A 15,405-nucleotide genomic window follows, 5' to 3' on the forward strand; every position below is an offset into this window, starting at 1 on the left:
AGTAGCCACCTTTTGCTTTGATTACTGCTCCGCACACTCTTAGCATTCTGTTGATGAGCTTCAAGAAGTAGACACCTGAAATGGTTTTCACTTCACAGGTGTGCCCTGTCAGGTTTAATAAGTGGGATTTCAAGCCTTATAAATAGGGTTGGGACCATCAGTTGTGTTGTGCAGGAGGTGGATACAGTACACAGCTGATAGTCCTACTGAATAGACTGTTAGAATTTGTATTATGGCAAGAAAAAAGCAGCTAAGTAAAGAAAAACGAGTGGCCATCATTACTTTAAGAAATGAAGGTCAGTCAGTCCGAACAATTGGGAAAACTTTGAAAGTGTCCCCAAGTGCAGTTGCAAAAACCATCAAGCGCTACAAAGAAACTGGCTCACATGAGGACCGCCCCAGGAAAGGAAGACCAAGTGTCACTTCTGCTGCGGACGATAAGTTCATCCGAGTCACCAGCCTCAGAAATCGCAGGTTAACAGCAGCTCAGATTAGAGAACAGGTCAATGCCACACAGAGTTCTAGCAGCAGACACATCTCTAGAACAACTGTTAAGAGGAGACTGTGTGAATCAGGCCTTCATGGTAAAATAGCTGCTAGGAAACCACTGCTGAGGACAGGCAACAAACAGAAGAGACTTGTTTGGGCTAAAGAACACAAGGAATGGACATTAGACCAGTAGAAATCTGTGCTTTGGTCTGATGAGTCCAAGTTTGAGACCTTTGGTTCCAACCACCGTGTCATGCCTGGTTCCCACCGTGAAGCATGGAGGAGGAGGTGTGATGGTGTGGGGCTGCTTTGCTGGTGACACTGTTGGGGATTTATTCAAAATTGAAGGCATACTGAACCACCATGGCTACCACAGCATCTTGCAGCGGCATGCTATTCCATCCGGTTTGCGTTTAGTTGGACCATCATTTATTTTTCATACAGGACAATGACCCCAAACACACCTCCAGGCTGTGTAAGGGTTATTTGACCAAGAAGGAGAGTGATGGGGTGCTGCGCCAGATGACTGGGCCTCCACAGTCACCGGACCTGAACCCAATCGAGATGGTTTGGGGTGAGCTGGACCGCAGAGTGAAGGCAAAATGGCCAACAAGTGCTAAGCATCTCTGGGAACTCCTTCAAGACTGTTGGAAAACCATTTCAGGTGACTACCTCTTGAAGCTCATCAACAGAATGCCAAGAGTGTGCAGAGCAGTAATCAAAGCAAAAGGTGGCTACTTTGAAGAACTTAGAATGTAAGACATATTTTCAGTTGTTTCACACTTTTTTGTTCCGTATATAATTCCACATGTGTTAATTCATAGTTTTGATGCCTTCAGTGTGAAGCTACAATACATATATATATATATATATTACCAATGGTTGACAGCAGAAGAATAAAAACTGACTGCTGTTTTTTGTCACATTAATGTTGGATTGAAATGAATATATTATCGTAACATCAAATGGTCAGGATAAACCACACAAAAAGCTCCAACATTCTACATTAATAAATTTGTTTGTTTATTTTATTTTTTCTGGGATAAAAGCAGGGATGGCATAAAAATGGCATACAAATGTAAAATACATATGGAAAAAGAATAAAAACTTGGTAGTTCTGATTTTAAATTAAATTAATTAAAACACTTAGGGTCTAAAAAACAAAAAACGGAAAAAAGATTTTTAAAGTACTTTTCCTGCAGAGACTTGTTTGGGTCCCTTGTGTCCTAAGTGAGAGTTTAAATCATAGTTTAACCCGAAGAGTGAGCATTGTTTGTCCCTGAGATAAACAACTTATACTTATTGTTTTGGTTTAAAAAAAATCTCTATCATATCTTTTAGTCAGTTTTTGTCACTACTCTACCTCTAACTTTAAAAGAAATATTCTTGACAAGGACATCGCACAAATTAAACAAATTTCAGCAGCTGGAAATTGAAAAACCATTTTGGCGATTCATGTTAAATCTCATTAAAAGCTGGCGGGGCAGATGCCTTGCTTTTGACAGGTGACAGATGTGAAGTGTAGTACTGAGCTGCACTCGGCTTACCTCAACAGCAGCCTTGGCTCGCTCAAACTCCTCCTCCAGGGACTGATGTCTGGACAGCAGGGCACTCCCCCAGCGTTGCTCCTTTGTCAGACGAGCCTGTCACACATACGCATACACACATTTCTTAGTATTAACAATTATGCCAAACAAAGTCCATTATAGATACGCCTTTACATTTACGCAGCACATCACAGCACACACACGCAGCCAGAGGAAGAGGCGGGTTGGGAGAGTGGGCACGGTCAGCCGTTGCTGCTTTCTCAGGGCCAAGTAAATATCCCTGCCTCATCAAAGCCTCTGACATGCTTAGGAAGGATAGCAGAATCACTAATCTCAGCAACCACCACCACCATACACCCCCACCCCCTCAGTCTACATCTGAAAAACCTGCTTTTCTCAATTTCACCCTCCACCCAAGCCTGGCCCATTTCTGTGCACCTGCACATGCAATCATAAAAAAGAAGCTGATAGATTCTCTGTGACAAACTAAGATGCAAAGCTTTGCCCTGCTTTGAAACTAATAATCATCCAGTTAAGTTCATGCATGTAGTTTGGCATTGTAAGACTGCAGTGTAATGTCTATTATTTTTTATCAAAGATCTACTCTAGTAAATGGTTTTAGGTTAACCTTTCATGCTCTGGTGTGATATGACACAAGATTTACTGTAAATTGCAAAGGATACATGTATCCCTGGACAAGTAAATCTATTACAGAGGGCAGTACTGCTGTATCTTCTGCTTTTATTGCCTGGGAGTTAGGCGTGTTTTTTTCTGGAGTGATTCCCATCTCTACTGACTGCCATCTAATTTAGGTTGATGCTACTAAATAGATCAGGAAAATAAAAGCCAGTGCATATTTCAAAAGGCAAAATCTTGCCACATTTAGAGTTTCCAGTGCCCTTTGGGATGGGAAAAGTGATTTTTATACACTGCAGTTGGTGTTTTAAAGGAAAAATCCACCCAAAAGAGGCACCAAAATTAGTTTCTTGTGTCTTAATAGATTGATTGTCTGTAGGCAAAAATCCCTTAGAAACCAATTATCCTTTAACATAAAGTTGAGTAATGGAAAAGATTTCACTATCTGAAGAGAAATAGCACACACTAGTTTCAGTCTCCAGCATTGAGTTTTATAACCAAACATTGTCATTTCCCAAATACCAAGCTATCCAAAATGTATCATTATCACATTAATGCAAAAAAATAACATATTGAATGCAGGTTGTTTTGAATCAAGCTGCTTTCAAGCTGCTTTCATCTCTTTTATGTGTTGTGTGATCATATTTTGCATCTGCTTGTTTCTCCTAGATTTAAAGTGATTTCTTCATTTTGTTTCTTTCTTTAGTAAAATAAATAATATACAAATTGCAAAGTAGCAAAGTAGAGTAAAAAACAGCATTGGCTTTGAAGTTCAAAATCCGATTCATTACTGTAGCTAAAATAAGCTTATTTTCTAGCATGGTGCACACAGTGTTCACCATTTTAAATACAAAACCTTTATAAAAAGAACATTTTAAAAAGGGTTTCTTGAGTGAATGCTGCCTGTTAGCAACATTGTACCCTTGTGGAACAAATCATAAATTCAATCATGGAAGCTCCAAAGTGTAGTTGAGGCTATTACTTTATTGACTATGGTCTACTATTACAGTGTCTTCACCTGTCTTTCCTGCTCTTTATTACAGTAAAAGAAAGTACAACCCGTGTCATTTCTAGGGTTATAGTGTGTAATTGATCTGGTCTCTGCTAGGTTATGCAATTATTTAATTCTCAAGTGTATAAAATCAAACAAGAGAGATTTTACTATTTTATTAATGATAAAAAAGATTAAGTCAAATTAAAAGTGTTTGAAAAAACAGAACTCCAGAAATACCCTCTATATACCAAATAAGATGCACAATGCTCTGAAATTAGAGTATTTTTATTTATCTTTTATCATGACTGGATGGATTAGGGTGGATTTTTCCTTAAGCTGAAATGATAGAGCGACACATTTGTTGTTAGTTGAGAAAAACAAAATTTCATGCAAGACATGTTCCTCTTTGCATGCATGCTCTTTCTGTGTGTTTTTGTGTATGTGAAGAGGTGGTGTGTGTGGTCACTAACTAGACAGGAAAGTAAACCTAATCTCTACAGTATGTGAGCCACAGTTTCACTTGGGAATTGTCATGTAATTCCTAAGTGAAACATTTTTTTTGTTTGTTTGTCAATAAACCTCCTTCTACAAGGAGCTCCTATTTTTACTCTAAAATCTATTATTCATGAAAGAGCTGAAAAGGTGATATATCCTTGCTTAGTAGGATCAGCACTAATGGGCTTGAAATAAGACAACTAAATAATTCATAAGCTATTAATCTAATAATGGAGTCTGGAAACAAGACCCCTTATGTGGACATAGAAAGAGGCATCAATGACATAATAGTACCACAAACGAAAACTCTACACTAACAGTGCATCTGGATTCCTTCAAATATTTAGGATCCTCATTAAGGGGTGTGATGTTGTAGTGGTGCAAATGTACAAGTCTTTTGTTGTTGAAAGGATACATAGGGAGGCTTACATGTCTTCCACTAATATACTGTCTGTTGAGCTGAAATGGAAGAATTATAGGTGTTAGGACAAAATGATGGGCAACCAATGACAGAACACGGCGACTCATTAGACACAAACTTAAATATTAAGACATTGTACAGTTGTTACTGAATTTATTGAACTCATTAATATTTGAAATGATGACTGGATATGTTAAACTTTTCCAGATGAACAGGATTTAAATTGCATATATAGAGCACACAGTTGTGACATTGTCTATCAGTACTACCTTCTGCTGTATTATTGGAATACTGTAATACTTACCTGGGTTGAAAGGGCTGATTCTGGTTCTGCTTTGGAGTTTGCTTCCAACATGTTCTTATTTGAAGAGTCAGATTGGATTTTACCGTCTAAAGACCTAAATAAGAAAAGCAACATCAGCATGAGCTGCAATTCAGTATATTAATACTTATTTTATTTAATTATTTTTACTTGACACATATCTGATCATTTCAAATCATGCTTCTGATGTGACTATTTTAATGGTTTAAGGGGAAACAATTTAATATTTAAAATTAAGGGTACAAACAAAGCTTTTGTCTTTGGGCTGTTTCCATGTAGGTTCAAATGTGTTTGGAAATACATTAGCAGCTGTCAACATACATAAGTGTTTTTCTTATGATTTTTAAGATATTTATTATTTATTATTTTCAATATATTTTCAAGTCAAATTTTGAAAATAGCATCCAGTTACAGAAAATGTACATCTTAGTAATTCTAACCTTTCATGTTAAATGTGCATCCCATGAAAGATCATAATAAAGACCAAATTACATAAATATACCTTTTCAAATACATGTATCTAGCATGTTATTTTTCTAAATTATCTTATCAATGGGTAATTAAATCTCAGAAATAAACATTGATTAAGGAAATAATATTGGATATAAACACTTTAATCATATTAGATGATAATATTAATGGAAAATGAGTAATTATGTGATGAAGTTTAGTGATCAAATTTTCATGCATATGGCAGTCATAGCTGTTGTATTGGACAGTCTGCTAAACTATTATGGTGGTTATGTGCATGCAAGTAACTGAGCTTTGGAGGTGCAAATTTAAACTGTTATGGTTTCAGATAATACTGCACTCTACCCTGGACATATGTAAAAGTTTGAGGTACAGCAAAAGGAAATCGTCCTACTTTTTCTAACTAGAAATATACACTATATTGCTAAAGCCTTTGTCTGTCTACTTTTACATGTACATGAACTGATATCCTATTCTAAGTCTATAAGGTCCAGTTTGTTGATGGATCCACTGTTGCCAGCAATAGCAACTTTAACTATTCTGTGAACATCTTCCACAAGGTTTAGGAGTGCGTTCATAGATGAAAAAACCAGATTAGCAGCCTCTGCTGTAATTCATCCCAAAGGTGTTGAAGAAGGTTGAGGCCAGGACTGCAGGTCAGTCAAGTTTCTCCACACCAAACTTGATACATCTGCAGCCATGGAAGTAATTTGAACACCAGAATTCATTGATGTGGTTGTATGACCCAAATACTTTTGGCAACATAGTGAAGTTAAATCTTTAAAGTTACAGGTAAAGCTCTCTGGATTCTGCATTCTCTTGAACCCTCTAGAAAGAATGTAATACTGATATTGAACGTCAGCAGTTATTATATTTTTTTGTGCTTTGTAGTGAGGAAAGTTAAGAAGCTTAAATAGGTTTATAGCTGGTCAAATTCTCATGTCAAGTTAAAGGTCTAAAGTTGCTACATTTTCTATGATGTAAACAAATTTAAAATATATGAAACTATGAAACTATTTTCACTCAAACTGCTAAAACGGTTTAATGATGGCTTATGTTTGGTTTCCTTTTAATGTTTTACAGCAACAAGGATTGAATAAACGTTTTGTCATTAAGAAAACATATTCAATAACTTCTAACTACGGATTAAATTCCTCTGTAATTTTGAACCAGAATATGAACATAAATGCCTTCATCCTAACAATGCTCAATGCTCAACTGTTTGCAAAATATAGAGAAATGATACTGCTACAGTAATTTTTGCAATGCAATAATGGAAACTATATTATAGTGAACCTGAAGAAAAAGGGATTGTTATGTGATCTAGGATAGTCAATATGTTTTGTTGTTATTATGTGCACAGCAAAGCAGTTTTATGGTTCTAATGATTTTATTCCAGAAAGTTCATATAAAATATATATATATATATATATATATATATATATATATATATATATATATATATATATATATATATATATATATATATATAAAATAAATATACATATAAAATACATGTACAAATTAGTCTTAGTGTGATTGGCATTTTATCTGTATGGTGCAGATGGTGTTGGGTCACTTCATGAGCAGAGTCTGAGGGTCCACTCTATTATGAACAGAGGAAGGATGTCTCAAACAAAAGCCACATCATTTGCTGCTTAAAGCTTTCTCAGTATGGTGACATAACCGATACTTTTCAGCTGACAAGGGAGCAGTTATGGGTATGGATGTAAAAACAGAAGCAGTAATTACATGGTTGGGATTAGTTCCCTCCACATATAATAAATGATGTGAAGTATAGATTACTAAGAAGGTGTTACAATATGTTAGAGGATAATTTTAGTTATTTTAAAATAGGTAGTCAGAACAAAAAGGTTAGGACCTACCACAAAAACTCATTGGATGAATTTTTGGAAGGACGGCGTCTCTCCAGCTTCCATTTTCTGTTGCCATTCCTCTCAGTGTTGGGATTAAGTTCTTCCCATTTATCCAATGATCCAATGGTAACTAGGGAAATCATTGAAATATTAAATCATAAGACTAATGACTGCATCAAAAAACAATCATATTTTGATGATAGTGAAGAACATCACATTTTCCAGTAAACCAACAAAATAACCAATTATCTCATAAGTCTGATCAGTCTTAATTGCCACTGAAGTTTCACAAACGAAAGAAGGGGCTGATTTTATTATAGCGTTTTCATCATAAAAAGCTTCAGGACCTAAATCAATGTCCATGCCACTCATTTTGACTTGCCGAGCGTTATTACTTATCCCTTTCACCTTTTCAGAATCCAAATGCAAAAGTAATTGGCCGTTTCCTGGAAATGCCTTTGGAGATGATAGCTGTCATTATTTTAAATTGGTTTAGCCCTTCTGTGGCCTATCCTTCGCATGTTTAAGGCAGGAGAATAATGGAAATTATTGCTGTGGAGGGAATGTGGGAGAACTGAAGTAACAGGTTTGTGACGTTTTTGTGCCTTTAGAGCATAGGGGTGACGTCAGCATAATCAGGGTGGAGTATTTTCTTTCATATTCTGCCTTGATTGAATAGATCAGGTAAATAAAAAGAGATCCATGTAGTTAGACGCTGTTTCTGAATATTTTTAATTTGAAATAGCTACTGGTTCATTGAGTGTTGAGTGATTTCCTCAAATTCTGAGAAACAGTGAAAAAAACGTAGCTTTGTTGACTGTCTCTACCTGAATCGAGTGATGCCCTTTCTGGGTTTCGTATGCTTGGTCCTGTCTGTTCAACTTCCACCTGAATCAGCTCTGTCTCATCTGTCTTTTTCTTGTGTGAGCTGTTCTTTTGGTCGTCACCTCGGGACACCAAAATACTTTTCTTGTCCTTGTTGTTCCTCCTCTCTCCTGGTTCACTGAGATCTAAAAGGTCCAGTGTTGAAGAAAGAACTGTAAAATAAAACCCCGAGAGGTTAGGGTTGTAACACTGACAAACTGCATGCTAGCTGCAAATCAAACTTTTAGTGTTGACTTTTGTAATGTTCATTCAAAGCAACTGGTCTTCACAAAATAAATTATACCTCATAGCATATAGACTTTTTAATTTAATTTAATTTGTACATTTGAGATCAACATCAAATCACAAAATCTGATGGTGAGGAAATAAACCCCTTTGGGGTTATAATAGCCCTACGCATAGCCAGATTACTAGTACATGGAAAAAAAAACAAGTAAACATACAGAACTCCACACTTAATGAGTTAGAAAAAAAAATACAATGCAAAGAATTACACTGAATCTATAAATATAATCTATATTGCCAAAAGTATTCGCTCACCCATCCAAAAAATTTTAATCCGGTGTTCCAATCACTTCCATATTCATGTGTATTAAATCAAGCCCCTAGACATGCAGATTGTTTCTACAAACATTTGTGAAAGAATGGGTCACTCTCAGGAGCTCAGTGAATTCTGTTATGGTACTGTGTTAGGATGCCACCTGTGCAACGAGTCCAGTCGTGAAATTTCCTTGCTCAGTGGTATTATAAGAACAACTCAGCCATAAAGTGGTAGGCCATGTAAACCTACGGAGCGGGGGCAGCAGATGCTGATGTCCATGGGTCGACTACTTTCTGCAGAGTCAGTTGCTACAGACGTCCACCCTTAACGTGGTCATCAGATTAGGTCAGCAACGGTGCGTAGAGAGCTTCATGGAATGGGTTTCCATGGTGGACCAGCTGCATCCAAGCCATATATCACCAAGTGCAATGCAAAACGTAGGATGTAGTGGTGTAAAGCATGCTGCAACTGGACTCTAGAGCAGTTGAGGCACTTCTCTATCTGGCAATCTGATGGACTAGTCTGGATTTGGTGGTTGCCAGGAGAACGGTACTTGTCTGACTGTATTGTGCCAAATGTAAAGTTTGGTGGAGTGGGAATAATGCTGTGGGGTTGTTTTTCAGAAGCTGGTCTTGACTCCTTAGTCAAAGGAACTTGCGTCAGCAGAACAAGAGACTTTGGATATTGCCATGCTCCCAACTTTTATGGGAACAGTTGGCAGATGACTCCTTCCTCTTCCAACATGAGGTCCTGTCACGGAGTGGTTTTGGGTTGGACCAAAGCGCAGACAAGAGCTTGGTAGCAGCATTGTGAAAGATCCAGGGCTTTATTCAAGTTCACAGACATAACAAAAACACACAGGTACTGACCAGGGTCGAGATCCAAACGCTAACCAAACCCGACTCTGCAGGAACATAGAAACACTTGGCATGGACGAGGGTAGAGGAGTTGTAATGCAAGGAACCCACAAAACATAATGAAACAAACCAACTAATATGCAGAGAGAGAACAAAGGCATGTAATCAAAGGAACTAAGAACAGGTGAGGCAAGGAGGCAGGAAGGCAGAGGGAACAGGTGAACCTAATACAAGTAATTAACAAGACAATGAGCAGACCTAAAACAAAACTATAAACAAAGATAAATAAAACATAAGAATCTAGAATAAACATGAACTAAAGGAAACTGAGAAATTTGAGGGAACACAACAACCTAAGGCCTAAACACTTAACAAAATAGGAACCAAAACGGAACCCTGACTAAAAAGTAAACAAACCTAAACAAACACTGACTGAACCAAACTGAGGATGAAGCAGAGGAAACGAGGACTAGAATAAAAGTAAACAATAACTAAAGCTAACCTATAAAGGAGGAACTAGAGAACAAAGATAAACTAGAGGAACAAGGCTAAGGGGGACCGGAGAACTAATAATAATAATAATAATGAAACCATTCTAAGAACAGGAAAGCAATGCCAAGGGAACAAAGGGTGAGAGGAGAACACACTGGGAGGCAGAAGAAAACTAGAACTGTAGGAAAAACAGAAAACACGAATACAAAACCATAAACAAGAAACCTCTAGTTAACAGTAAACAAAACAAAACACAAAGTCCAAAATGTCACATCCTGACAGGTCCATAAACATGGATGAGAGAGTTTGGTGTGGATGAGCTTGACTGGTCTGCACAGAATCCTCACTTCAACATGATAGAACACCTTTGGGCTGAATCAGAGCGGAGACTGAGAGCCAGGCCTTCTCGTCCAACATCAGTCTAGGACCTCACAAATGTGCTTCTGGTAGAATGGTCAAAAAGTCCCATGAACACGTTCCTAACCCTTGTGGACAGCCTTCCCAGATGTTTTGAAGCTGTTATAGCTGCAAAGGATGGACTAACGTCATACTGAACTTTATGGATTAAGAATGGGATGTCACTTAACTTATGTGTATAAATACAGACCCAATCAATAAATTTGAATATTGTTGAAAAGTTCATTTATTTCGGTAACCTAGCTAATTTCAGAAGTTGATATTTCTATTAAAAACGTCTTTAGGCTATAAACTACAAGGAGGAAGATTTAAAACAAGACAAACCAACAAACTAAAAGTATATTAACTAATGCAAGAACTCTAATAGCACCGGCTTTGTGTAACAAACTAGTTGGAGACTTTTTGTTTCACTTTTTGTTTCACAAACCACATTTTTGTGTTTAAGCGAGCATCTTGAGGAGGTTTGTTTGCTCTTTCATGTCAAATTAAGGAACATTAATATACAGTAACTCATTTACTGTGGATTAGTAGTTTAATAGGTAGTAATATGTATTCCCTTTTTTAATTATTCAGTGAAACCAGACTCAAATGATGATATGCTAGTTCTAAAATCTGTTTAGTTTAACTTAACTTTGCAGCTTTGTCTTAAATTTCTTATTTTCTCATTCTTGTGTTATCGCATCCAACTTTTTATATTGTAGTTAGAACTTTCTCCTAGCAATTAGCAACCAACCGAATTCAGTAATTGTGCTGCATTGAGCTTTAGTTGCCAGCCAGGGCACAAAAACAATCTGCTGCTTTTTTTAGGGAACTCTTTTTGCTTTTTTTTTAAAGGGAACTCTTAAACAACACAATATAACTCCAAGTAAATCAAACTTCTGTGAAATCAAACTGTCCACTTAGGAAGCAACACTGATTGACAATCAATTTCACATGCTGTTTTGCAAATGGAATAGACAACAGGGGGAAATCTTTGGCAATTAGCAAGACACACTCAATAAAGGAGTGGTAGCATGAGACGGACTCTACAACACACACAAGTGGCTCAGGTAGTGCAGTTCATCCAGGATGGCACATCAATGCGAGCTGTGGCAAGAAGGTTTGCTGTGTCTGTCAGAGTAGTGTCCAGAGCCTGGAGGCTCTACCAGGAGACAGGCCAGTACACCAGGAGATGTGGAGGATGCCGCAACAACCCAGCAGCAGGACCGCTACCTCCTCCTTTGTGTAAGGAGGAACAGGAGGAGCACTGCCAGAGCCCTGCAAAATGACCTCCAGCAGGCCACAAATGTGCGTGTGTCTGCACAAACGGTTTGAAACCGACTCCATGAGGATGGTATGAGGGCCCAACGTCCACAAATGGGGGTTGTGCTCACAGCCCAACACCGTGCAGGACGCTTGGCATTTGCCAGAGAACGTCCGGATTGGCAAATTCGCCACTGGCACCCTGTGCTCTTCACAGATGAAAGCAGGTTCACACTGAGCACATGTGACAGACGTGACAGAGTCTGGAGACACCGTGGAGAGTGATCTGCGGCTTGCAACATCCTTCAGCATGACCGGTTTGGTAGTGGGTCAGTAATGGTGTGGGATGGCCGTGCGGCCCTCCAAAGAAATGGTGCAACCGAACGTCACGTTGCACCACAGACTGTCCAGGAGTTGGTGGATGCTTTAGTCCAGGTCTGGGAGGAGATCCCTCAGGAGACCATCTGCCGTCTCATCAGGAGCATGCCCAGGCGTTGTAGGGAGGTCATACAGGCACATGGAGGCCACACACAATACTGAGCCTCATTATGACTTGTTTTAAGGACATTACATCAAAGTTGGATCAGCCTGTAGTGTGTTTTTCCACTTTAATTTTGTGTGTGACTCCAAATCCAGGCCTCCATTGGTTAATAAATTTGATTTCCATTGATGATTTTTGTGTGATTTTGTTGTCAGCACATTCACCTTTGTACAGAACAAAGTATTCAATGAGAATATTTCATTCATTCAGATCTAGGATGTGTTATTTGAGTGTTCCCTTTATTTTTTTGAGCAGTGTATTTCAGTTTAATGTGTTGGGCAAGAAAAGAGAAGACAGATTTTCAAGGAGCTTTCATATGGTCCTATAAGAAAGAAAAGACAGGGAGAAAGAAAGACAGAGCCTTCAGTGAGGTGATTTCATTCTTATTTATCAGCTTTATTGTGATTGTGGTTTGATTTATTGTATATTCAACATTTGTTTTATAATGTTTTTCAGTGTTACAAACCACTCACAAATGTGTCAAATTGCTCTTACAGTTATTCATTTTAAAAAGGCAATTTGCCATTCTTATACTGAGGACAGCTTTCCTGCTCATTGACAACTCAAACTGTGTTAAAAGCACCTGAAGGCTGCTGCTTCCAGATGAATGCTAATGCCACTTTAATTTAAAATGAGCCAAATTTGTTTTTGTAATTTATTTATAAAAAGTAAAATATTCCATATCCCTTCTCCTGTTTTTTACAGCTGGATAAAAATAAAAAACTAATAAAGTAATACCTCTGTAAAATCTGGATGAGTGTACTGGTGATAATTGAAGTGTTTTTTTTTATCCCCAGATTGTGACTGTATGTTTTGTAGGGCCTGAGTTCATAACTGCAGGTACATGTCTGAATAATTGGCAAGTTGCTGTTTCATGACAACCAACCAGAAAGCATTTGCTGACTGAAATCTATGTGTAATTAGAGAATGTGCTTGCCTTTCAAGCTTTGTGCTTTTAAGATGATGTGCATAATTACAAATGAAAGGAGGCAGACTCAGGAGGGTAGTTGTCTATACTGTTTTCAGTGTTTTCAAAAAGGGTGCAAGCTGCTCATGATGTCATAAATGTTAGTATATTTCTTGATGAAGCTGGATAAATGCTGTGTTCAGCTGCCAGTTTACAGTTTGGTGGTTTGATTGTGAGCAAAAATGGTTGACTCAGAGCATGTGAGCTTGCTTCAACATTTCAGCTTCTATAGATTCAATTAATTACTTCAATTGTGTCCATAAAGCACGCCAATGACAAACTTGGATGGGGCCAGCTATATTAGAAAATCCCTGAAATAAAGCAATTATTTACCTGCTTCAATTTAAGGCGATGCTTCTACAGGATTAGGAAGTGTCCAAACTTGATCATTGGCCATAAGTGTTGAATGTGTCTTTGTGCTAGATACCAAAGAGCACGTTTAAGTACAGTTTCACAAGATATCGAATGTTAATGCTTAACGAAGTGGAGTTTCCATAAAGAGGTCGGAGCAATCCGCTCCTAGTTTTCCTTTCCACTCAGTGAGCAGCGGTCTCGCAAAGTATGCCATCTTATTAGACTCCGCAGTATCTGCACTCTGAAGACATGTTTGATGTGCGACGCTGCGATTGGTGGACCAGATAGAAGGAATGAAATCAGAGTCAGCTGGCTGGGTGCAAACAAAGTTTCTCTGTGAGCCTCTGTAGATATATCCAGGTCTGCGTAGGAGTCCAAACAGCTTTAAGATGGGAGCACATTATGGAATGAAATGTTTGTATTCCAGCAGCCATAGTGTGGAGTACATCAACATGAAGCCAACTGACAAGAGTTAGCTGAGAGTTAACCAGCAGCAGCAAATCCATAACAGCAATCAACAGAAATAGGAAAAACAGTGTGGGACAGACTACTGCAAAACCCACACAAAAAAGCAGAAAACTGTTCAAAATGTTGACAGGAAAAAACAGTTAAATGTGTTGACAAATTTATATGTTAAGACTTAAAGGAAAAGGAAAAGAGAAGTAGCAAACAATTCATTTCAGCATCCTCTCTTATTTCTGCAAACCCGAAATAAAAACATTGCAAAATAGTAATTTACAGTTTGAAAGGGCTGCTTGGACACAATATTTGGTAGGATTTTGTATCAGGCTATCACACTCTGTATATTCATTACGTATTTACGTTTGATGGACTCCTACTGCCCTAAATGCCTTCATGCATATCTTTAGTGGCTGAGATACTGAAACTCATTAGGAGTGGTGGGGACAATGTTTAATGGTAAAAAAGAAAAGTGCCGCTATTTTTTGGTTTATTGTAATCAATACGGTACATTTTTAGCAAAAGTATTGCAATTATATATTGTTCTGATATTGTGCAGGCCTACTTTTAAGTAGTTTTGTTACTTTTCTGTTTTAAAACTGTAACAATTAGTTTGAACTAAATTCAGTAATTTGGTTACGGGTGCAATATAAAATTTCTGGTTTGTTAAATTCAGATATCAAAACATGGATGCACAAACAGCTGATGGTTAAATAGAAGGTATTGACTGCTGTGACATGCAGAACCTGAATATAGAAGAGAAGTGGGTTAAATCTTAAACTAAATTTGATTAAGGGGAAAGTGCTGATTAAATTGTTTTTTTTAATCAAATACAAAATGCCACAGTTTATACAGAGTACTTTATCTTTAATTTCTGCTTCTGGTAAGAACAGCCAGCTGGTTAATGAGTCTATATTGGGGTAAGTTATGGTTCTTAATTTTATCTATTATCTACTTGAATATTCTTAAGTGATTTAATAGTCAAAAAGTAGGTACTTCTTGTAGCAGACATTGCCCCACTAAGCACAGCACCTTTCTAATGCCTCATTAGAAATGTTAGATCATTTAGAAACCATTTGTAAAGTGCTTGTCTTTCCTGATAGGACAGGTTATGGATCAAAGGCAATGAGGCAGCTGCTTGTGAATATTGAAGAAGCTTCAGTTTCTTCAATCAGAAACACCATTTAGTAGTTGGTTTAAGTTCTAGAGAAAGTATTTTTGCAGCTTTTTTGCCCTCTATCTAATCAGCCTACAAATGACAAATAATTATGTTTTCTTTTTTAAGATATTTAGGTTAAAATTCTGTGTAAAATTCACATTGTCTTGCAATTGTTTTAATTGTTGGTGTCGCTATGAGGACTAAGAATACATTTATTCTTCTTCACTAGAAAGTCTCTG

At 37.5% G+C, this 15,405-nt stretch overlaps 1 protein-coding gene across 1 annotated transcript in view; it reads right to left on the reverse strand.

Moving 5' to 3' along the window:
- The window catches only part of pex5la (peroxisomal biogenesis factor 5-like a), a 133,176-nt gene that overhangs the window by 52,206 nt on the left and 65,565 nt on the right, over positions 1-15,405 (reverse strand). Inside the window, exons 4-8 of the mRNA XM_047374970.1 lie at positions 8,080-8,289; positions 7,262-7,382; positions 4,887-4,980; positions 4,591-4,620; positions 2,037-2,132 (exon numbers count right to left, since the gene is read on the reverse strand). Of these exons, the coding sequence (XP_047230926.1) occupies positions 2,037-2,132; positions 4,591-4,620; positions 4,887-4,980; positions 7,262-7,382; positions 8,080-8,289 (551 nt within the window). The remainder of the gene's footprint in view (positions 1-2,036; positions 2,133-4,590; positions 4,621-4,886; positions 4,981-7,261; positions 7,383-8,079; positions 8,290-15,405) is intronic.

This window comes from Girardinichthys multiradiatus, chromosome 9 (genome assembly GCF_021462225.1).
Source record: "Girardinichthys multiradiatus isolate DD_20200921_A chromosome 9, DD_fGirMul_XY1, whole genome shotgun sequence".
NCBI lineage: Eukaryota > Metazoa > Chordata > Actinopteri > Cyprinodontiformes > Goodeidae > Girardinichthys > Girardinichthys multiradiatus.